Raw genomic sequence first — 25013 nt, 5'->3', positions numbered from 1 at the left:
TGAAACATTAGCATGTCACACAATATCAATTTAAGCTCAATCCCTTGAAGATCACGATCTCTCGGAACTATAGTTGCATAATGAAACATTAACATGTCACACAATATCAATTTAAGCTCAATCCCTTGAAGATCACGATCTCTCGGAACTATAGTTGCATAATGAAACATTAACATGTCACACAATATCAATTTAAGCTCAATCCCTTGAAGATCACGATCTCGGAACTATTATAATAGCGGAATCATGCTGCAACCATCAAGTGTTTCTACATTAAACTTGGTATTACCAAGTGAAAAACCAGAAGAAAAACATGATCAATGCTAGTAGTAGATACATTGTATCCATGGAGCATATCTATGTATAATGCGAGAATTCGGCACCATTCAATGAATCAGGAAGCAATGGCGGTCTAATGACAGGATTTAACTTATCCTACATTCAACCCAATTCTAAAATTAATAAGCCTTCTAACTAAGAAATCCTGTAAATATTGTTTAATCGCGTATGCGGATTGATCATCTACTTCTGCCACAAAATTCGTATATAATTCCTTCTATTTAAGTCCCACATACAGAGGCAGAGAAGATGTATAAGTCTATATATATCTGCAGAGAATGGCTTTAATCTTTGTCCCTTCGGGGACATCTGATAAAATTGGAACGATACAGAGAAGATTAGCATGGCCCCTGCGCAAGGATGACACGCACAAATCGAGAAATGGTCCAAATTTTTTCTCAATCTAGATTTAAAGCAAATGATTAGATCGGTGTAGTAGCTTAATTACTCGTGATTTTTCTGAGCTTGATTTCTTTTACTCTTCCAAAAATGCTTTGCCCACCATTAGCTCTCTATGTAATGTATTTGAGAAGATTGGACTGTACTAACTAACTGTATTGGCATGGAGATGGAGATCACTAATGAGGCATCAAAAACCTCCCAAATTTGGAACCACAAGCAAAAATGGAGCGATTGAAAACCTCTCAATTCCATGAAGAGATCAGGATGGGGAGGGTGGAATCATGCTACAACCATCAAGTTTACATTTAAACTTGGTAATTTACAAGTAAAAAATCGCAGTAGTAGATATATGTATATATATATATGTATGTATGTATGTATATATATATGTATGTATGGAGCGCGCCGATATAACAGTGTGAGAAATTGCGACCATACAACGAATTCCGAGTAGTATTTGTATATCAATTACACAATTCCACAATCGCTTGACATGAGAAAAACCAAAGTGTAAGATCGATTTCTTGCATCTCTCAATTACACCTACACAATGTATCGTTGTTGCGTTCTTTTTGTTTTTAGCAAAATATGCACAAATAACACAATAAGATGTGTTTGCGCTTTGGACTCTATGTCGATTCATTCCGTCGACAAAATCAAACAGTTGCGAATGTTGTTCCGGTCAAATTTGGTCATATTATGTCACAAAAGGTGAAATATTCAATCAACTCCATCTCCATAGCACACAATTACCATCGGCGTGACATATAGTAATTTTAATGGAGAGGTTTAGATTCCTCCCTAATATCATTGGTATATACATATAACATACAAATTATACACCAAATTTCTCCAAGTGCTTGTGTCAAAAAGCATAAAAATGGCTCAGATTTGAGTGCAACCTTGTTATCACTAGTAATCAAGCTAATATCACAGCTAGGCTATGCTGTTGTGCAACATGCATCCTCATTGCTGATCACAATTGCATTCCTCTGGTTCCTTATAAGCTTTATTTATTGTAGACCTTTTGAATGTGGGATATATTAAATCCTTGTTATGAGTTAGGGAGCCATTTTCTGTATGCATGGATGCAATCTATGTGAATGCATGGATGGATTCCACTCACTCTCCACCTGAAAAAGATGTGGATGCCATTTGTGGTTCATAATCAGAACCTAAGTCTAAAGCTCTTAAGCTTGTTTTATCTTATCTCTTGCATACTAAGATTGGAAAAGGAAGAAACCATATACATATGTATATTATATGTATACAATGGGGAATGGGTAGGACTAATCTGAATATGATTGAAGCATACCTTAATGTAATATATTACCTATCACCCATCGTGTAGTGAAGAAGATTAGAATTCCTCACCAATCCAATCTTCTATAGAGAAGCTACCTATAAATGATCATAAGTTGGATACATTTTGTAAACAGAAGAGGAAGATCATAAAGTTATTGCAATTTGATCCAAAACCGGTAAATGGTTTACATTTGCTCAATAATTATGGTCACTTGGGAAACTACTGATGTGCATCAATTAATATTTACTAATGATAAGAGGTTTTGTCATCACATCACTAGTGATTTTGAAGGAGTTTACCAAGGTGGACAATTAACAAGATAAATAACATATTCTTCCATTCATCGTCCGTTACTTGCGGGTACTTTGAATAACAAACCCACTCAGAATAACATTAATCATTGTATCAAAACCTCATCGTCACCACCTTCCTCCAAGAACACATCATCATATACTATTACTACTTGATTAGGAAACAAATAAGATCTTATGCAAGTTATTTAAGATAAACAACAAAAAAAATTTAATTGAAATACACCAACAACTTTTGTTTATCTTTAAAACCATGGGACCAAGTCTAGAAAACTATTAACTATCAACAGATAAAAATGTTCAACAAGGTTTTACTCTAGATAGACTACAATGTTACGCAGAAAATAGAAAAGAAAATCCGCTGATTCTTTAACTCAACAAAGCAAAATTAACCATCAAAACTTGATTGCACATAGCTAGTGATGGAGAGTCGAGACAATGAGGCCCAATCTGTTGTCGTTTATTTATTGCACAAGGCATTGATGGATGAAGCAAAGAAGACCGAATCTTGCTCTCAATCTTCATTTTGCACACCTTCAAATATATGCCCATATCCTTCCCCCCCTCCCCCTCTGGAAGTAGTATATATGTAAATACATATATTTGTGACCTTGTTCGCAATCTATATAAAAAAAAAAGTTAGGCATCCATGGCCCATTTACACACATAAAGTGTTGCCAAAACCATTAACAATTCCCCCCTCCAACCACATAATAAGAAGATTATAGGAAAACTCACCTTCCTATAAATAGAAAAATACGCATGATGCATAACAAAAAATTCTCTTGCAACTCTAGAAGAATCCATTCCATTCAGTCACTATGTTTGCCAAGCTCTAAAATATTTGAACCAATTTAAAACCGAGAAAACTCGCTAATGCAAATCACACAAACCAATGGACGCCTAACCCATTGTTGAATTGATGGTTAGTGGGATAACCTAGTATTCGATGAACACACACAACCCTTAAAACCTCTAATGCCATGTTAAAGTGCGTAAAAACGGGACTTGGCATGACATTTTAAAACCTGATATGGTGAATCCAATTATGATAGACTACTTGGATTTCTAATGTGACAATTTATATCATATATGGTGCTGGAATAGTTCTTACCGTGATAGAATCGAAACCATGCTTGCTCACATCCTTATGAGCCCATTTGATCCCTCCACGCTTCGACCCATTCAATAGAGCTCGATACTTTACAACAAGTCGCCGAGCTGAATATGTCCAACAACAAATCACGTGCTTGTGGTTGCAGCAGGTAATGCTTTCCGTGGACCTTAGACATAGAGACGTTAAAAACGTTAGGGATGGCTGGGACAACGCCCCTAAACCCTAAACCCTACAATTGACGTGAACGGATATCTCTTCTCTTTAAATTCTAATGTTACTCTTGACACCACAAATTACAATTGTAGACTCCCATCATCATCACCAAATTATCCAAAACAAACAAACAAAACATATAAATAATAATTAAATCTAAAATATACACAAATTAAAAAAAGGCGATTCAAAAAACTGAAGAAGTAAAACTCAAGTAAAGAATTAAACTATATAAATAAGCAAATAAGGTAATAAATTAAAAAGATAATAAAAATAAAAATAAATAAATAACTAAAAAAAACAAATAAGCAAGGCGCAAATAAAAATAAAAATAGATAATTAATAAGACAATAAAGAGGTAATAAAATTTTAAAAATGATAATAATAATAATTAAAAATAAAATAAAAAAGAAGGTCAAATAAAATTAAAAATAACTCAATAATTAGATAATAAACAGGCAAAGGTACATAATCAACAAAAACTAAATACTCAAATTAAGATTAAAATAGATAAATAAACAAAGTAGGAAAGTTAATAATTAATATAGGTAATTAATGAAATAAAAATTAAAACAATGAAATAACAATCGGAAATACAGAAAAAATAAAACCAAAGAAATACATAGCCACAAAAAACGAACTGTCAAAAAGTTAATAATTACAGAAGTAATTAATGAAATAAAAAATTAAAACAATGAAATAACAATCGGAAATACAGAAGAAATGAAAGCAAAGAAATACATAGCCACAAAAACGAACTGTCAAGGTCGTTTTATGGTTTGCAGAGGATGATGGATTGCTCTGCATCTGATGCGATCGATGGTGATGGAGACCAAGAAATTGTGAAGGTGGAAGATCCATCCATCATATCAACTTATGAAGCTGGAACATCGTGAATTCATGCAGATATTTTAAACAAAACTATTCCATGCAGTCACAACAAGTCCATCTACACTGTGAAATGAAAGTCCATTAAAGGTAAAACCAAAAGAAAAGATGAGCATCTCTGTTTGATTGTTCTGTTTTCAATTTCCTTCCAATTTTACACAGGAAAAGAAGGACACAGTTTGATTTTTGCTTTCAATGTTTTTTTTTCTTTTTCTATGCTTATCAATTTACAGCCATAGAAAACGGAGGAAGAGAGAGATTCCATGGATAAGAGGAGAAGCTCTTCCGATGGACACCTCAGTAGACCTAGTAGATACAGCAAGCTGAAAAAAGAGGTCATTTTCTTTGATTTTCTTTTTAATAAATAGAGGCTTTCTCCTTTGTAAAATTATCTATTAAAAGTAAATGAATAGAGTTTGTGTCCTTCACAATCTATTTTCTTGAGATGAAAAACAAGAGGGTTCTGCCGTGTAAGAAAAGAAATGTAATAGAAATCTTAGGCTGTTTGTCATCGAGAGCTAATTTGTGGATGTAAATAAGGATTCCATTCTCTTGAACAATCTGATACAAGACAATGGGTTTTTACAGGAAGGAAAGAAATCAAAGGATGCAAATATTACCAAAGATCTACATGAAACGCTCAAAGGGATAAAATCATGGTCTTTCGATATCTTTGACATAAGAAGAGAAGATCTCCCAAAGGTGAAAAAGAATACTACCTCTCTCATGCCAAAATGATATTATTTAACATGTAGTAGAACCATTTTGATTAAAGCAAGATAGGTGCTCTTTGAATTTCCTTCTTGTGCCTTTCATTATAAACACATTCCATTCAGAAACTAAACTCATTGGCTGTTCCAGAAACGAATAGCTATCTTAATGTTTTCCAATGGCGTACATCTGTGTAGAACTTCTAGAATATCTTATACAATAAAGCAAAATGAAAATGTTTCTAAACCATAGAAGGTAGTAAACTACACCTGCCTTTAAAGTTTGTTTAAAAACTTGCAAAGTGAGACAGCTGAATCTATGATCATTTATTTTCCAAGAGCTTAGGATGCATTTGGAGGAAGTAATTTTTATTTAAAATTTTTTGTTTCTTTTTTTAAATTTTGGGTGGAGGTATGATAAAATTTCAAGTATCTCTACCACAACTTCTTCTCTTGCAGTAATCACATTTCTAAGTTGGCATTCATTTTGCAGATGGTAGAGAAAATATTTCAAGATGTTGGCATGTTTGATGCCCTTCCATTGGATCCTAACAAATTTTTTCCCTTTGTGACATCGGTAACCAATAAATATCTTAGTTATCAAGATATACTATAAAGAACTACGTAACAACACCAATTTTGTTGTGTGTGATTCAGATAATAGGACAGTATCACGCTCATGTGCCATACCACAATTTTCGGCATGCGTGTGATGTTCTACATACAGTGTATGCTTTTCCAATATGTTTTATTCTTTTAAATTTAAGGTCAACTGTGATATTGGGAAAGTTCATGAAGAAGCTAGGTCATTGTTGATGAAAGGTTTTTCCTGATCAGATGCGTTTTGAAATATGCAGTTACCTGATGTTAACACTTGTAGAAGGTGAAAAGAAGTTAAATGATCTGGAAATATTTGCACTGCTTTTAGCAGCATTATGCCATGATGTTGACCATCCTGGTGTTAATAATGCTTTCTTGTCAGCGACTAATGATCCACTTGCAATACGCTATAATGACCTCTCTATCTTGGAATCGCATCATGCGTCAACTACTATCAAAACTATTTTGGTAAGAACATCAATATTTCAATAAATACATCACCACTAAAAAAAACATTCATATATTGTTTTACAATTCATCATTCTATCTTTTCTGTGCTAATTTGTAGGCATATGAATCGACCAACATTCTTGCAAATTTTTCAGAAGCCGAGCAAAGGTATATTAGAAAGTTGTTTGTAATAACAGTTCTTGCAACGGATATGGATCAACATTTTGACATCTTGGAGACCCTAAAGACTAGGAACATGGATGCAAGTCCCTTTGAATATTCTCCTCCATATATTATGGTAGGGTCACAGAGTAATGGTGGAGACTTCGCTGAAGGAGCAAACAGAGGTCGTGAGGGGAATCGCAGGGCCTCAGTAACACCAAAGCCTCCCCCAACTAGTTCCGCTGATTCCATTCTTCTGCTTAGAATGATCATAAAATGTGCTGATATCAGCAATATTGCAAAACCCTTTGTTCTTTCAAAAAGGTGGGCAGCATTGCTGCTCATGGAGTGGTTTAGGCAAGGTGACACTGAAAAGAAGCTGGGATTTCCGGTGTCTAAAAACATGGATTCAGAGAAACCCGATGTTTTGCAGTAAGATCACCTCATCTGGCTTTCTTTTTCGTTATGTATTTTTTTTAAATCTACAATTTTATGTGTAATATGCTTTTTATTATGCTGTACCCTTGCTGATGTCCGTACTTCCATGGATGAGTAATAATATGGTTATTAACTTACTATTACACAAGACAGTTGCCTCTTTAGCTTTTGTGAGCCTACTTTTGGGCACAGTAAGGCGGGTATCGATGATAGATTTTTTCCCAAACTGCAATTTGCATAATGAAGTTGATCTTGTACTTCTTGAACTTGAATACTATTAGAGGTAAAGATTTGTTGACTGTTTTATGTTTTCTTTCTGTTTCTTTCTTCATATTTCCTTTATTTTGTATTAATTTGCGGAAACACTTAATTTGTGCTTATGAAGTTATATGTATCTAAAAGACCATAATGGCCTATGAGACATGACAAGGATTATACCTGTTTATATAACTTGTCAATGCGAGTACCAAATAAAAAAATGTCTTTCGATGCTAGGCTCGAAAAAACTAAATGGCTTGAAAATGTAGTGATGAATCATTAACAATAAAAAATTAGGTTGGTGCTGCCTGATCACTGGAACTGAATTTGTTTCCCTCCAAACTATTCACCACTAGAAATTTATGACTCATAAGCTGTAAGAAGAGTCAATGGGATGCCATTACTAGTTCTTCCAGCACAGTTGCGGAGGAAGGCATACTCTCCTCAGAGTTTCGGGGGTTCCGCGTTTTCTTTGATTTCGACCTTGATATCATTGACAGGCAATATACACCTCCAAACTTGTTTATATAACATACTATCGCTCAGCAACATGACCAAGGTTTTTGACTACTTCCCTCAGAATTGAGCCAATATACAGCCCTGTTTTAAAAAACTTAATAAAAAGAAAAGCACAGCAACTAAAATAATTGACACAACGAGTCACAGACTACTCAAATAAGGTCAGGGATTCCTGCAATGTCTCCATGTGCACTATTAGTTTCTATTTCGTTCATGACTGAAATTGCAGACTGCCTTAATTTTGAGCAATCAAACTTATTGAAAATGTGCAACTGGGCAACACAGAGGTATGCAAATTAAAATGTGTACACATGAATCAAGAAGAGGGGAAAATGTAAAGCATTAGGGAGGCCATTCACTGGTTCTGAAGGAATTTTGGTGCTATCCACATTTGATTCATCTGTCCCCTGCTGTGATAATATTCTTGATGATGTTAATGAACTTGATGATCTTAATTATTTGCATTTCTTGATGTACACAGTCTTGTAATTTTTCGTTTCTTTCATTTTATTTTGCTTAATTAATAATTGCACTTTAGAAAGACTTGTTTTCTTGTTTAATCTTATATTAGTAAGTTCACACGTCTACCTTCTTTGCAAGATGGGATTTTTTTTATCTGTTTTTGCTGTTTTCCCACCAATCTATTAGGCAAATCATCTTAATTTTGTAGGTTAATAAATATACATGTGCATCTTTTCTGATGTTTTCTGTCTGCTTATCAGGGAAATGACACTTGGATGTATTGAATACATTGGAAAACCCATGTATGAAGCATTGTCAATTATACTGCCAAAGCTTAAGGATGAAGTTTTGATGAATCTGGAATTGAACAAATCAGAATGGTCAAACTTTACTTCCAGCTGTTCAGCTCAAGAGGTAATAATGATTGCAACAAATTTAAAATGCGAGCTTTGTTATTTAATGATGAAAATCACTTCAAGAACAATGTCATCATCTTGTTTTATATGATTCATCTAAGGTTGGATTAGAATAGATTAGATTTTTTATCATACACAAGGAGGCCAATTTGGACCAATGGGACCAAATCAATATATCACATTATATGTGACACTTTCCTAAGAAGGGGGGTTACTATGCAGTAAAAATTCTCAATTTGAATAATGCACGGACATATGTGGTCACCCTTCTTGGTTGGGGTTTGAATATGATGTTTAAGTTATCATCCCATCTAACAAGTCATCGTATTTCCATGCTAACTTTTGATTGGAGTTTAAATGCTTGTGCTTTCTTCCTTTCTTGCATTTGATAATATTGCTTCTTCTCATCTTACCTTTCTTTGATATTGATACAATGTTAGGGCTTTTTCATTTTTATCTTTTGCAAGCTTCAACAGTTTGAGATGAGCCTTGTATTCTTCATCAAACAAAGCATTACATTGGAAACTAAACATTCAATGTCCACCTATACCAACACATGCACTGAAATATTGATAATCTACCTTGAGAATGACATCCTTGGAGTTGAGTTACTGGGTAGAGAAACATGGACATTGGGCAAAAGGGCAATCATGTTTTAGGTGGGGTTTCAGTACCTATAGGACATAGAAAGGTAGATTCCAATGTAACAGAATATGTATTGCTGCTTTGTATACATCTGCAAAGCCTTTGACACTGTCATGAGCTAAACTCATGCTATAATGCAAAATATTGAGGTACCAAAGGATGTGTAGTGGGTCATTCATGCACTCTATGTGTTCGTGTCAGTAAAATGTTCAGGCCCTGAGAGGAGTATCAGACAAGGAGGCCAGCACCACAAGGGTAAAACAAGGATGCCCATATCATGCTCTCTTTTGGGGCTTTATATCGTTGAAATTTCACATTGCATAGATAGATTATGGGGATGCATTGCAAGTGTTGCCAAATTAATCACATTGATACTTCTATGGTGGATAATATTATTTTGGTTTTGGATTTCCCAGAGAAAGCATTTTGTGAAGAAAGAAATCTCTAATGTGATGATATCATGATTCATCACAGATGTCACCACTTTGTATTTTCTATTCATGTAGCTATTAATCTCACCTTGCACGTTTCAAGTAATATATTCTTGTGAAGAAAGAAAGAAAGAAAGAAAGAAAGAAAGAAAGATATATTAACGTCTTCTAAGACCAAAATTGGCCCATGAGACAATTGATTTACAATAAAAATGGGGTATTTACCCATTCATCGAAAGTAAAAAAAAAGAAAAAAGAAAAAAAGAACGTAATCTAAAGAGTCTAGCAAAAAAAACGTGTTCTACAAGGAAATGACGTTATAGTAGGCCTAGTTTCATTTCCATCCAAGTCTCTCGAAAAGAAGCGGGAGGTCAAAGGGTTTCGAGGTGGAGGTGGCCCGTGGTCCCAATGTAAAAGATACCGCAACCATAGCTGCTAGGCGGCGCAACTCACGTTCCCTTATCTTCGTAATTGTTTCTACTCCACGTTGAGTTGCTTTGAAGCACAAAATCCGAGGCCGTTTGGTTGTTCTTTGCATTTCCGCTTCCTCAAGAGAGAGGCCGAGTGGTGTAGGTGTGTCCACATTCATCGTTTCTCCTTGTTCCTGAAAAATTGTATTAGTTACATGTTGGTGAATATTAAAATGATTATGGTTAACATTTTGTAGTTTTTCCTCCCTATGTTGTTTTATCTCTAAGATATACCTACCTAGTCTCTTTATATCCGGGGTATCTAATAGTTTGGAGAGGGTGGGAGAGGGTCCTAATATGTCTTGGTATTTCGCCCTTATCTCGGCATAAGTTGGACACTTGCATGTAAAGTGATACTCATCCTCTATCTCTATGTGACATAACCTACATAGCCTTTCCTCTCTAGGGACTCCATTAGTACGACCATTCTCAATCTCAAGTTGGTGAGATGATATCCTAAGTTGTCCAATGGCCACCCTTAGTGCATTTGTCAAGAATGTATCTAGATATTTTGGTCGTGTAATAAAACCTAGCTTAGAGAAGTGCATGACGTGTTCCTTATAGCACAACAGTTTAGATGGGAGTGGATCTTGTGGGGTGATCCATTTATATTGTGTATAAATTTGCCATATTTCTTGGCGTATTACTTTATTACAGTCCTCATGAGAGATTAAAGTTTGATCAGTTGCATGGTTGTACTTAGGGGAGGTAGGTAATGCGATGATATCATGATTCATCACCTATGTCACCACTTTGTATTTTCTATTCACGTAGCTATTAATCTCACCTTGCACGTTTCGAGTAATATATTCTTTAGACTGTTGCAACTGAATCAATCTAATCATGCATTTAGCAATATATGAATCAAAGAGTTTTAATACCCTCTATAAGAATTTAGAAGTTTGTAATAGCATGATTCCTCAAAGTATTGGTTTTAATGATGTCCTTTTGTTTACAGACTGTAGATCGAATCCTGGCCACTTTTGATTCCGGAATATTAGTAGATAATAGGCCTATCATTGGTTCAGTAGTAGGATCTCAGAAATCAGAAGGGCAAAGACATCTTTCTTACAATCCAGGGACTAGTCAGCACAGACACTCTAATAATAATGCAAAAAGCCAAGCACGCCAAAAATTCAGTGACTTTTTTGAAGGTGGGAAACGAATAGAACGACCGCTAAGCCTTCTTTTGGGTGGCCCAATCGAGGAGAACAGCTTAGTTTCACGAAGACGTGTATCAGGAAGCAAGGTTATGCGTGATTCAATTGCTGCAAGCTGGGGGTCGGAGCTACACCAGGTTTTGAATCTCCATGATAACTCAACACAACCTGCTTTCCAGCAAAACAAGCAGATTGGTAAAGGAATCCAATCATCTTTTCAGCTGCAATCAATGGCTTTTCCATGGGAAAAGTCTATACACTGGGAAGGTTCATCTAATGAGAAAGTGAAAACAATAAAAACCAACCCATTATCAGTTCATGTCTTTTCTAATGAAGTCTCTTTTTGGACGTTACTCCGAGCACATCCACGTGCTGTGAGACTAAACCAATTTATGGACAGCAAGTATTGGGCTTGTCTTATTATTCCGGCAGTAGTCATTGCGCTTTTCTCCCATAATGTCATCAAAGCATTTTTCCCTAAGGCAGCTGATCCATACTTGACATACATCTATCTAATATGCTTAGGTCTCTTTATTTTTGAGCTTGTTACTCTCTCCATTGTGCGGAAAGACTATTTTTTGGGATTATCTTTTTGGTATGTACTCATGCTAAGCGTTTCATTAATTATTAATTACCTTGCTACTTATATATAGTTCTTGTACCCTTATAAAATGAGATCCATTTTGATCACCCGATTTCATTTCTAATTGTTTGGTATCAATTTATGTCATGAAGTTAATGTATAGTCTCTAAGTTAAGCTGCTCAGTTAATGCATCTAGCACAACTGCAATTATAGACAAAGTGGTAAGTCCCAATACCAATAAGGAGCTTATTTAGAGAATCATTCACTTTTAGTGAAAATGCTAGATCCCTTCAAGATTATATGCAATAAAGCATCATGGATTAACATAAAAAGGACATTTAAATCCTAAGTTTCAATGGACCCCTATGAATGTAAGATTTGGGGACTAGCAAAATGGAGTATACATCATTAGGAAAAGGGCTAATGTAAGATTTGGGAAACATAAGATCAAGGTTCGATTCATAAGATTCAAACAGGTACTTCTATTGAAAAATGTCCAATAGACTCTAAAGATAAAATTTTGACTGCAAATCACCTTTCCTTGTGGTAGATACAATCAACCTGCTTCTTTCCATGCTGGTGCTGCTTTAATGTCTCCCTTCAATTGCTATTTTGCGTTCTCATAGTTACATTTTCCTCTTTTTTCTTCATCCCCTCTGATTTACCTCATACATAGGCATATATATATATATATATATATATATATATATATATATATATATATATATATATATATATACATTATTTATTTATTTATTTATTTATTTATTTATTCATGAAGCTTGTTTCTTTTGATCTGGGGTACTGTGAAACCCTGGAAAGTAACATGAAGCCCAATTATCTCTGAAACTAAACTAGGAACCAAGGAGCACAACAAATCAAAGTTCAATGCAATGCTTCCTAGATTTTTTGTTCCACTGCTGTAAATGGTGAAAATTACAAATGGTTTAAAATGTTTGAAATCTGATGAGAAATTTTGCTGACGATCTTTTCACTTGTACAGGCTTGATTTGATTGGGAGTATCACCCTAGTACCATTGATATTGGGAATGCTGAATATCAATTTAATAATGGCTAGGGCTGCACAAGCAGCTAAGTCGTTCACAAGAGCTGCTAAGTGGATGCAAACAGCAGATTTCTCAAAATCAGTTATTATCACTACAGCTAAGGTATCTCTTATGTTCAACTAAACACTTGTAAGGATAATGCGGTTGTTAAGAATCAAATACCTACATACATTATTGCCCATACTCTGCTGTTGAAAATGGGCATTCATGTATGTTGAGAAGTCAGCACTTAATGCATTGCCATATTTGAGCATGACACTGTCGTGATCAGTTTTTCAGACTTGGCTACAAAGTTCAAGATGTTGAGGGGGATAAAGAGGCAGAATCTGATTCTGATCATCACTACAAAGGGAAACCAAGTCAGATTTGGACTCGATTATCTGAATTAACATCGCAAAAGCTTGTTATGGGTATGCTACTACTGGTTGTCCTGCTGCCAAATCTTCAAGTATATGTGAAAGACTTTGGCCCCGCGTCATCACTTGACCTGCTTGACCACAGCCCCATATATTCAACCCAATTCAATGAGTCCTTGCAACGTCTGTATGAGTTCTATGAAAACCATGGGTATAATCTTCTCTATCTAGGTGTTAAGGATGGGTGTGTTGTTCCTACCTATGTTTCAAGTAGCCAGTGTATTTCAGCAGGCCATGCAAGCTCTACTGAATGCTCTGGTGTAGATTCTGGAGCCAATTCATTCAATCAAATATACCCTCCCCCATGGCAAGTGGCAGATGGAAAGAAAGATGCAGAGAGAGAATATCGTTCAACAGAGCTTTTAACAACTCTTAGTGATAGTGGCCGCAGTGAAGCTTTTTTTTCTATCAAAGAAACTACTCGAAAAGCGCTTAAATTTGATGTAAGTTCCTATATATATATATATTTAATAACACAATGAGCTAGAATACTGAATCTGGCACTGATTTAAATGGATGCAGCTGGGTTTCACCATTATAATATTGCTCATCCTTTCAGCCTGGTCATTTTTCCTAAGTTGGGACTCTAATAAGCTATTGATTCAGGTAAAACTGTGCACTTTCAAGCTCATTACAAGTTGAGGCCGTTAAATTTCCTATTGAATGTAACATAACTTGTGCTATGTATGATTCTTAACTTTGGCTCATAGATCAGCCTATTGAACGGATGGTCAGATTTGTTAAGGAACTTTCAGATGATCCGGTTTCATTTGCTGGAAAAATACTTCCACCCAAAAAGAGTGGTGATGGGAAGGTACCAATCATTTTACCAAGTTGCAATTTTTATTTTTCATGAATCATGAAATCCTCCAAGCGAAAGTATTGTCTTCTGCAATAGGTTATGGAAACTCGTGTTGTTGAGGCAGCCTTGATAAAGATTGCACGATTGACAAAAGTGGCTTTAGGGGATGCTGGGATGGACATTTTGTCTGTCAATTTGAAGGGAACTGCATTTAATCGTAAGTTATTAATCATAATGTAAACACAACTTTTGTATGTTAAAGTATGGGCATATGCATTATTGATAGAAATCCTGGAAAAATATTGGAAAATCATATTTTATTATTTACTATCTAATAATTTCAGAACATTTTAATTCACGTGGCAATTGTGATGCATTAATTTGTGCATTTCTTTTGTCGTCACAGTTTTGATGATTTGAATGGAGCATTTGTTTAATTATAAATTATATCAAAGCTAATATTCTAAAATTGGCGGTTATGATTCTTTTAATCTTGTCAAAGGGAGTGCGTGGATACTGTTAAGGGATGCTGAATATGACTTTGACATGGCGAGCTGACTATGTACTGTCAAATTCTCAATGGTATGGCTGGTTTCAGATTGATGTTCACCTTTTTAGATAGAGGCGACTGAACAACTTCAGTTTGACTTTGTTACAGTCTTGCAGTTTTCAGAACAATGTTCCCATTAAACATTTCAAGACAGTGACTAATATACCTTTGTCTGTCATCTTTTTTGTCTCTTTGCCCATATTTTCCTCGCTTCTAGACTTTTTCCTTACAAGAAACACTGATTTAAGATATCCTTGTGATAGGAAAAATAATAATGCTCATACTGGTTCGAAATAGTGTGGGAAACAATAATTGAGAATGGCATCATATGTCACATTGTAGTACATAAACCTGGGCGAAATTTTATTATGCTTCCTGTTGAGGATTTTCTATATGAGTAGTAAATGAGCTACTTGTAAATGATCTCTATAACTGAGTGAGAGACTTGTAAGTGAACAGTGATATCCAATTTGTATGAAAATTAATGTCTAACATGTCATGGTATCTCTACTTGGACCAGTACTACCTTCTAAATAGCATTACACCATGGTGCTGCATGAAGTGTCTGAACCCAGAAACTCCATTTAAAAAGAAACTGCAACATGGACCTCAATCTTGGTGCACAGAATTTCTTTCTACAACATGCTTGTATTCCTAAGACAACTGCTACACAAAACTGGTTAAATAGGTTTAACAAAATAGCAGCATGGTCAATTATCGTATCAATATATATTTTCTGTATGGATACAGCTATGGTACCTGGGAAAAAGATAAGAGCGTGTTTTGGATTTTGTGATATACGAAACTTCACAGATGCTACAGAGTGTCTTCAAGAAGATGTAATGGTATTTGTAAATAAAATTGCGGAATTGGTCCACAATAAAGTTGTCTCATATCATGGATATCCAAACAAAAATATTGGTGATGCTTTTCTGGTGGTTTGGAAGAAGACATTATCAGATGCAGCCAACAAAGTGAGTAAATCATTTCATCCCTTGTAAATGTAATATCAATGTCATCTAATTTGTGGAATTCTGCTTGATATGGTCAGCAAAAACTTTGCAAAGTATGTCCACTGCTTCCACAAAATGGAATAAAACTCAAGTATATAAACGATCAACTGTTAATCCCAGAGGCTGCTGGTTAAGATGGTTGTTTTCTGGTTTTTGTGCATGACACAACCAAAATTTAAGACACCTATAACCTTCATTATGTTCCATTTTCTAATGATAGAAAACTTGGTTCAATTATTAAGTCCGGAGATAACTTGTTTGGAGATCTTTGCGGAATAACCTTCTCTTAGAAGGCAACAAATGTTGCCACAAATCTTTCCTTTCTTCTAGAGAAATTTGTTTAGCATGAAATTTATCCTACACATAAATATTTTGAAAACAGAGTAAACATTGCCTGTTGAGAATCAAGCTCAACTCGTGTAAACATGTGCTTATGAAGAAAAGCACAATGTGTGAAAAAGTGCGTGAGCACACTTTATTATAATCTGTGTAGTTGTCAAGTGTAAATGTGGTCAAAGAATATCAACTATTCTTATGAAAGAATCGTACTCAAGTGGATATCTTGATTATATTCCACCAACCACATTTGATGTGGCAGTCCCGTGAGGACTTGTATATAAAACCCCCTTGGCCCATCATGTTTAGTTAATGATCTTTATTTGATTAATATAGTTTTCTCTTTAGGGCATAAGCTTTCATCCCCCTACTGTGTACATACCCTAACTCCTAATGCTAGGAGAGTTAGATTCTTTGCATTACCCAATCACATAAAATGGGTATGCAAATGAGTCAAGAGGTACCGACAAGTACAAAGCTCAGGTTGAAGCTAGATGAGCAGAGACTCGAAATGAATGGACTCCTGAATGATAACTCTCTAAATATTGATTAGAAAATGATCAAGTGAGTTTTGTCTTTTTGTCGGTTTTATTTATGAACCGATATTCTTATATTTGCATGTATAGTATAGATGAAACATATCATATAAACTGACTCATTGAGTAAGATGATCATAAGCCAAGTACATGAGCTAAGTTGAATATTTAGACAGTGCCTATCAAATCTGAGATTCTACGGGGTCTTAAATTTTGCAGAAAAGGGGAAGCTCATTTGCAGATCGTGCACTACGTTCTTTTTTAGACATAATATATTTAATTGAGACTTCTCAAACTCTCCAAGCATATGCAATGCATCCGGCTATTCAAAAACGAATGCCAGGTTAGTGGGTAAATTCACATGAATGATATTGTTGGTGAAATGTTTTCCCATAGTAATTTCAAAATCAAATACAAACAAATTGCAAGTGCAAATTCAAATTCAGATTTCTGTTCTCAGGTTACAAAATACGCCTTGGATTTGGTCTTCATGTAGGATGGGCTATTGAAGGGGCTATAGGTTCTTCACACAAGGTTGATCCTTCTTACTTGTCTCCCCATGTGAATATGGCTTCACGTCTTGAAGCAGCAACAAAGCAATATGGAGTGGTTATCCTTCTCTCAGAAACTGTGGTTTCACACTTGACCAAAAGCAGCTTGTGTGACAACTGTAGAAAGCTAGATAGGATAACTGTGAAGGGAAGCGTAGAACCGATGGTCCTTTACACGTATGATTTGCCAATGTTTCAGCAAGATTTAGTTGGCAGTTATGCAGACTACAAGAATAGCTTTGAAGAAGCTGTTTATAATTATATTGATGGTAATTGGCATGAAGCACTAGAAAAACTTCATTGGTGTCAACACCTATGGCCAACCGATAAGCCCGTCAATGTATTGGTTACTTTCATGGCTTCCCACAAAAACATGGTGCCCCAGGATTGGAAAGGATATAGAGAATTGACTGAAAAATGATCATCATATTTTTGGAGGTATTATTTAAGGTTTCCAATGTGAATTCTTTCAGAGGTTTCAGGCTATGTACATATTTTGCATTTTGGTCATATGTCCAAAGTGTAAGACACCATCAGCATATTACCAACTTGATCACTGAGTTCCATGAATTGTCCATAGAAGTCCTTTTCAGCATTCATGGTGTTTTCTCTTATTCGTTAACCCAACAAAGTGTCATGTATGCACCTTGGGCAAAGTGTTTGTATACAGATATAATAGGACATGTTCCTAATTTTATTATATTTGATGTAAGAGCCAAGTCTGCAGTTCTGCAGTGTGGGTGGATGCGGGTATTGTATGTATCTTACAATAGTATAAATGTTAGCATTTTCAAAAAATTTAAATGTTGCCTTCAGTGTTGGTTGCTTCTGGGTGCACAACATTTTCTTTGTTATCTTTGAAGGTATTTTATGGTCATCAAAATTTTCTTGTATAGAAAACTTATTGCTTGATTTTTGTCACTTTTGCAACCATGACTAAGATGTTCTTCGATTCAAGCTAGGATTGCTCAATATGACACCAAATCTTCTCCAATCAAATAAAGTATTTAGTCGTGAATCTTATGTTAATGAGCATTCGATGCTCATTTGAGCCTCTTATAAGGCAATGCTGCAATTCTTTTGTTTTAAACTGTATTTATTAACCAAAAGGCTTTGATAGAAAGAAAGATATACTGTTAATGTCTTTGACAACCAAAATAAATGTGACTAAAGAATCTTGTTATCGATACATGTAAGATTCTCAAGTTAGATAGATTGTAATTTGTCTTCAAAAGATTTTCAACATAGGTTAACCTAGAATAGAGAGCTCTTATAAGCAAGGGAATCACTTGTTAGGGTAGGAGATAATGGTTTTTATTTGTTAAAAAAAAGGGTGGTGAGATCATGATTCATGGTCCATGAGGCTAAGGCCTACAAGTACGACAAGTTGCTATTGGCCCATCTATTGTAATCCATTTTCTATGTCTTTGTTGGGAGCGCATTCGAGTAGCCCTTGCTTGACTTGAAACATAAGTAGGAGTGATAGGGCTAAAGAAAGTTGTCATTGTTCTTTGTTGATGAGCTTGTGTGGTGGTATTATTTTCCTTCAACAACTTTTCTTAGTATCTTGAGTTCTAACAAGAAAAGCTATAGGCATCGTTGGTCCTTAATTTCAATTGTTCCCTTGCATTTTATGCTTGTGCCTTGTGACTCAAACCACAAATGCATTTTTAAATAGGAACAATGAGTATCTTCATGTTAAGAATGATATTTTGATGACATAAGTGCCAATATTGAGTACCTTCATTTAGGGAGCTCCTCAAGTCATTGGATATAGGTCATTGATCTGAATAATGCGTTGATGATTATAGGGGCCTATAGGGGTTGCCTCCATCTCCATGTAGATTAATTTATGGGGTGGTGATGGTTTGCTCCTTATCATGCAAGCAATCTTTGAGACAAAGTCTCTCTAAATCTTTCTAGTTATTTTCCTTCATATGACGCGATTGCAAAGTTTCTACTCCATAGAGAAAAGACTGCAACAAATGAATCAAATAGCCACAATTTGGTTTGTGGCTCTCTGAACTACAGATGTGCACATTGTGTTTCAAGAGCACCAAGGGCTATATATCAACGAGAAAGTTGACCACAAGTTGCCTCTTACAAGGAAAACTTAGGCCCTATGTGCACATTGTTTTTCAAGAGCACCAAGGGCTATATATCCAAGAGAAAGTCGATCACAAGTAGCCTCTTACAAGGAAAACCTAGGCCCTATGTGCACAATGTCTTTCAAGAGCACCAAGGGCTATGTTTCCACAAGAAAGTCGATCACAAGTAGCCTCTAACAAGGAGAACATAGGCCCTGTGGATGTTACTCCTAGGTATGTGTAGGAGTGTATGTATGCCATCTTTTCACTCCCGAGAAGAATTCTGGATCTGATCTTGTTACCTATGCTTGAGTGGTATAAAGACCATTACTTTAATTTTGTGCATGTTTACCAAAGAAGAATTCTGGTTCTGATCTTGCTACCCATGCTTGAGTGATAGCGAGAGTTAATTTGTCCAAATAGTTTTGTGGGTTAGAATAGAAAGGACTTTCACCTGCCCTTTATTCTAATCAGATATTCAAATGCTTTGGTCATGGCAGTTAGTAACTAGTGCACATGAACAGGTTTTAGAAGTAAGAGCATGAAAAGCTTATAGAGAATTTTGCAACATCTTTCAATAAATGTTTAAAACTTTTCAGGGTATATCATACATGACATATAGGCTGATCTTGTGTAGTTCCAGCTGTACTTAATGGGGCTTAGGGATGAATACATATGCAAGTGTCTTGATGTAGTAAAGAAGTTTTTGAATTTGAATGGAAGCCCTAGAAATTCAACCCAAATTGGGAGCATGAGAGGTTTTAAAACTTCCATCAGATTTCCTTGTACAAATTTTATGGTGGTATTAGGTCTCTTCGATTTTAGAATTTGGTCACATTCTCATTGTATACATTGACAATATAGTAATTGTTGTACAAGATGGGAGGTTTCTTTGCATTTCCATATGTATCCATTTTCTTGAGGGCCGCTTAACAATAGGACACAACGACAGCATCACCAAAGCTTGCACTTTCTAAAAAATACTCGCAAGAACAAGTCCACATTTTTAATTGTAACCAAAGAAATTGCATCATGCAGTTTCTTGCTTGTGAATGTATTCTACGAGATCCTGGTCCTTATATGGCATTCAACAAAGCCATTTCAGAAACATGGATATTAGAGTTGTAGTGACACAGCAATCATCACATATATATACCTCTTCCTCGAAGCTGCACTTCCTTGCTTGTGAATAAATAGTCCATAAAATCCTGGACGGTTTCCCTTTCAATGTGTCCATGACCGCCAAAACAATAACCAACTTCTGAGTATGCTCACATGTTATAATCCTTCTTTCCATCTTTGTTTCTCTTAATGGGGAATTTGTATATCTTGTCTTTGACAATGCTTCACATTCCCTAACCCGGAAATAAGTCAACAGTTCCACTTGCATCATATGCCTACTCTCTTCTTCCAAACATCACTCTCCAGGTTTGACAGATCCAATCTTCTCTGCATCCTCTTGCATGCCAGCCTCAGCAAAAATGTTGGCCATGAGAACACATGCAGCAGCGGAGTTACAACCAAGCTGTATTGTTTGATCAAATGCTAATCTCCCCAGCTTCACATTTCCCCATTTTCTGCAAGCACTTAACAAGGCAAGCCAGACTGCCGGATAATGATTAGGTGGCATACTCTTAATCAATAGCATTACCTTGTCGAAGTGCCCTGCGGATCCTAAGACCGCCACCATACAAGTATTATGTTCTAAGACTGGTGTGATGCCATATTTTGTTTTCATATTTCCGAAATGCATCTCAGCCTCATCAAGCAGCCCAGAATGGCTACATGAGTTCAGAACACACAGCAACGTGACCGAGTCAGGAGAAAGGTCCTCATTGAGCATACGAGTGAAACAATTTAGTGCTTCGTAGCCTCGCCCTCGCTGTGCATACCCTGCAATTAGTGCATTCCATGCCGCCACATCTCGAACAGGAAGCTCTTGAAGCACTTCTTGTGCTTTTTCAAGCACATCACATTTAGCATACATATCAACCAAAGAGGTACCAAGCATGATGTTTTCCCTGAGGAGGCCTTCCCTGATGATCACATCATGAATTTCTTTGCCCTTGTCGATAGCCCCAGCACTACCACATGCTGTCAAGATGCAAGTGTAGGTGATGGCATCTGGACAGAAGCCTTCACCGCACATCAGTTCAAAACAGTTCAGTGCTTCGTGAGCTTGTCCTCCTTGGGCATACCCTGCAATTAGGGCATTCCAAGATATGAGACTTCTAATATGAAGCTCACTATGTAATTTGTGTGCTTTAACAATCATACCACATTTAGCATACATATCCACCAATGTAGTGGCTAATACTTCTGCTAAACCCCTATAGACAACCTCACTGTGCATTTGTTGACCCTTGTTAATGAACCCTACGTTACCACAAGCCTTCAAGATGCAAGTGAATGTTACCACATCAGGAGAGAGGCCTTCACATCGCATTCTTTCAAGACACTCAAGTGCCTCGTGGCCACACCCCTGCTCAGCATACCCTGCTATTAATGAATTCCATGAGATGACATCACGCACGCGAATTGCTTCTAGCACCTTCTTTGCTTTTCCCAGAACACTGCATTTCGCATACATATCCACCAAAGCAGTGCCAAGCATTATATTTTCTGTCAGTAATCCCCTGCTCATGATCTCATCATGAATTTGCTCACCCTTATCTATAGCTCTTATCTTACCACAGACCTTCAAGATGCAAACAAAGGTGATTGCATCTGGATAGAATCCTTCCTTTTCCATCTGCCAGAGACATTCGAGAGATTCGTGACATTGATCTTGTTCTGCATAGCCTGAGATAAGTGCATTCCAAGAGACAATGCTTCGTTCAGACAGATCATCATGTAGTTGTCGTGCTTTCATAAGCATACCCCATTTTGCATACATACCCACCAATGCAGTGCCAAGCACAACATTTTTCCCCAACAAGCCTTTGTTGACAATCTCATCATGAATTTGCTTACCATCTTCAATAGCTCCTATGCTACCACAGGCTTTCAAGACACATGCAAAAATGACCTCGTCTGGAGAGAGTCCCTCACATTTCATCAGTTCAAAACAGTTCAATGCTTCATAGCCTAGCCCATTTTGAGCATACCCTGAAATTAATACAGACCAAGAGATGATATCTCGAATTGGAAGCTCTTCAAACACTTGTTGTGCTTTAGTGAAAACGCCACATTTGGCATACATATCGACTAATGCCGTGCCAAGCACAATATTTCTCTCAAGAAAGCCCTTATTCACAATCTCATCATGGATATTTCTACCTTTGTGAATTGATCTAGTGTTGGTGCAAGCCTTTAAGATGCAAGTAAATGTGACTGCATTTGGAAAAATACCCTCTCTTTGCATATCCTCAAAACACTTGAATGCTTCATGGTCTTGTCCTTGTTGAACATAGCCTGAAATTAGTGCATTCCATGAGACTACGCTTCGATTTCGAAGTTCATGGTGCAATTGATGTGCTTTTGAAATAGCATTGCATTTTGCATACATACTGATTAAAGCACTTACTAAATAAGGATTGTTTTCAAGCAGTCCTGTCTCCAGAATACAAGCATGTAGCCTGGCACCTTGACATAGATCCTTCTTCTTGGCACAGTCTTTGAGCAAGGCTACAAAAGTAAGATCTTTCTCGTGATTTTGCTTGACTTCTTGAGGCGTTGGGAACATGGTCATTCTTCTCCTCAACTCTTCATGAACCCAACAAGGATTTAACCAGCCATCAACCCACAAGGATTCATAAGTAGCCCTGTGACGAAAGTCTGGCAATGTGGAAGTACTCTGTATTTAACAAGATAAAAGCTTTCTCGACCTCAGTCACAATGTGCACTTTCGATTGCAATATTCATGAGTCAATATCACGAGCATGAATGAACACCACATGTGCTACATGAATATGTTTCACTTTGGCCCCGTAGGCCATATTTGACCTCGGAGGATGATAGTAAAATCTCTCTCATGTACATATTTGTGTGTGCGTGTGTATATACATACATACATATAATATTTAATTACATATAATTAAATATAAAATGTAATCAATTAATTAATTACATGTTTGTATGTTTATATCACAAAAATTTAATTAATTAATTTTATATTTAATTATATATTTATATATACATATTATATATATATATATATATATATATATATATATATATACATACATATACATATTATGACACAGAAGGAAAGGTGGACTTCACCTTGTTGTTCCGATTGTCGCACCATACTGAAGGATCCCCGAAGTAGTCTTGCCATGAGAGGTTGATCCTGTGGCAGATTCCATTGGGTTGTCTCCATTTCCTTTCCATCAACATCTCTGTGAGGGTTCATGATGTTTTGGGTATGTTCTTCTCGTATCAGAACAGAGTCCATTCAGAGCAAAGAAGAAGAAGAAGAAGAAGGTGAACAAAATAGAACAAAACAAAAATAACCCCAAAGTTTTCTTTAATTACAAATGTAGTGACCTTGGCTCAACTCATGGATAGTGAGAATAACAAGAGAGGGGGAGGGGGGGGGGGGGGGGCATGCATTTAGGAGATAAATGCTCAAATAGCAGCTACTCACAGTTAAAAGGAAGGGAACAATCATCAACTAGAAGAAACTTGTAGTTAGTAGGTCCAACGAGGACTCTCGAATGATCCTCTCACAACTTTCTGAACTATACTTACTCCATACCTCCGTTATTGATAGTTTTTCCTTACGCCCACATCTTTGAGACACCACATTACCAACATTAACATGCCCACTCCATAATTGGTACAATTATGATTGCAAAGAGATGCCTTGGAAATGCCATACAAATGTAAGACCATGAGATTACAAAATGAATAGCTTGCAAGAAAAACGAGAACTCTCACGTGTCAAAAAAGATGTTGCAAAAGCACCCTATTCGGATTTATACCACCTCTTCACGAGAAAATACTTGGCTGCTACATGACAATATATAGAAGAGCCACGATCTTGATTGAGAATCCACATGGAATATGACATTCTTATGCAGAAAGCTTGTATCATATAGGTCGTACCAACTCCCCATAATACAACAATCAGGGCCTTGCCTACTATCTCCACCCTCTACACCTCATACCATGTAAGTTCTTGAGAAGGCTATATAGCACATTCAACATGGATGATCATTTAACCACATGGAACAACAAGGTGAACACCTCAATAAGAAAACACGCCTCTATACTCTCACACATTGTAAATAGGTCATTGGCTGATGGAAAAAGAAACTCGCCATAGTGGGGTCCTTAAATGCTTATAAAGGAAAAGATGAACCACCATAGGCTCAACCCATGTACAGGTTTCTGGATCCACAAATTTGTCGGCCATGGAATTCACTTGGTTAACAAATAGATGATTATCACATGAGGAAGTTCAAAAAGACCAACAAACTCGCCAATGATAGTGACATCAGCCATTAATGCTTATAAGGAAAAGATGGATCGGTGTAGCCAAACGCCATTGGAGTAGAGTCTGTCCTTAATGCGCATATATGGGAAATCTAGATTGATGTAGGCTTGGCCAAATGTATGGGTTTCGGGACGCACACAACTTCGTCAACCATGGAATCCACCCAGCTAACAAAAAGAGGGTTTATCACGTAGGGAAGTGATAAAAGACCAGGAAGATTGCCATCGTAGGGTCTGTCCTTAATGCACATATATGGGAAATCCAGATTGATGTAGGCTTGGCCAAATGTATGGGTTTTGGGATACACACAGCTTTGTCAGCCATGGAATCCACC

The 25013-nt window shown here is 36.4% G+C and overlaps 2 protein-coding genes and 1 non-coding gene across 8 annotated transcripts; 2 read left to right on the top strand and 1 right to left on the bottom strand.

The window, feature by feature from the left end:
* Positions 1-632: 632 nt before the first annotated feature.
* On the top strand, positions 633-735 carry LOC147862157 (U6 spliceosomal RNA). The gene has a single exon (XR_015530058.1). It is a non-coding gene; the product is annotated as a U6 spliceosomal RNA (small nuclear RNA).
* A 3824-nt stretch (positions 736-4559) lies between these two features.
* Positions 4560-17965, top strand: LOC147862156 (uncharacterized). 6 transcript variants are annotated; one of them, XM_087322598.1, is made up of 17 exons: positions 4560-4666; positions 4810-4911; positions 5165-5278; positions 5780-5863; positions 5944-6014; positions 6144-6354; positions 6455-6930; positions 8436-8589; positions 11096-11892; positions 12885-13050; positions 13220-13807; positions 13887-13970; positions 14080-14178; positions 14263-14383; positions 15467-15690; positions 16821-16944; positions 17062-17965. In XM_087322598.1, the coding sequence occupies exons 2-17, from the start codon at positions 4840-4842 to the stop codon at positions 17571-17573; spliced, it is 3897 nt and encodes a 1298-aa protein (XP_087178724.1). In that variant the 5' UTR covers positions 4560-4666; positions 4810-4839; the 3' UTR covers positions 17574-17965. The 6 variants fall into 6 exon arrangements, 5 of the variants coding, with proteins under 5 accessions (XP_087178724.1, XP_087178723.1, XP_087178725.1 ...); XM_087322597.1 differs by lacking the exon at positions 4560-4666 and having other exon boundaries at positions 4801-4911; XR_015530032.1 differs by lacking the exons at positions 4560-4666; positions 15467-15690 and having other exon boundaries at positions 4801-4911; positions 17062-17198.
* Positions 17966-19942: 1977 nt separating this feature from the next.
* On the bottom strand, positions 19943-23678 carry LOC147862155 (pentatricopeptide repeat-containing protein At5g27110-like). The gene is made up of 2 exons (XM_087322530.1): positions 23464-23678; positions 19943-23035 (listed from the first exon to the last, which is right to left on the bottom strand). The coding sequence occupies exons 1-2, from the start codon at positions 23575-23577 to the stop codon at positions 20657-20659; spliced, it is 2493 nt and encodes an 830-aa protein (XP_087178656.1). The 5' UTR covers positions 23578-23678; the 3' UTR covers positions 19943-20656.
* Between the last annotated feature and the right edge of the window lie 1335 nt (positions 23679-25013).

The sequence above is a fragment of the Azolla caroliniana genome, unplaced genomic scaffold (assembly GCF_043228905.1).
Source record: "Azolla caroliniana isolate FFs.n. ecotype wild unplaced genomic scaffold, voAzoCaro1.0.p SCAF_7, whole genome shotgun sequence".
NCBI classification, from domain to species: Eukaryota; Viridiplantae; Streptophyta; class Polypodiopsida; order Salviniales; family Salviniaceae; genus Azolla; species Azolla caroliniana.
This window is presented reverse-complemented; position numbering and strand designations above follow the sequence as displayed.

Excerpts from the sequence above, each read along its gene's own strand:
- LOC147862156 (XM_087322598.1), top strand. The coding sequence starts at position 4,840 with ATGGATAAGAGGAGAAGCTCTTCCGATGGACACCTCAGTAGACCTAGT. Across the intron at positions 4,912-5,164 it reads ACAGCAAGCTGAAAAAAGAG|GAAGGAAAGAAATCAAAGGA; the intron begins GTCATTTTCTTT and ends GGGTTTTTACAG. Across the intron at positions 14,179-14,262 it reads AAAAGAGTGGTGATGGGAAG|GTTATGGAAACTCGTGTTGT; the intron begins GTACCAATCATT and ends CTTCTGCAATAG.
- LOC147862155 (XM_087322530.1), bottom strand. The coding sequence starts at position 23,577 with ATGTTGATGGAAAGGAAATGGAGACAACCCAATGGAATCTGCCACAGG. Across the intron at positions 23,036-23,463 it reads GCGACAATCGGAACAACAAG|AGTACTTCCACATTGCCAGA; the intron begins GTGAAGTCCACC and ends TGTTAAATACAG.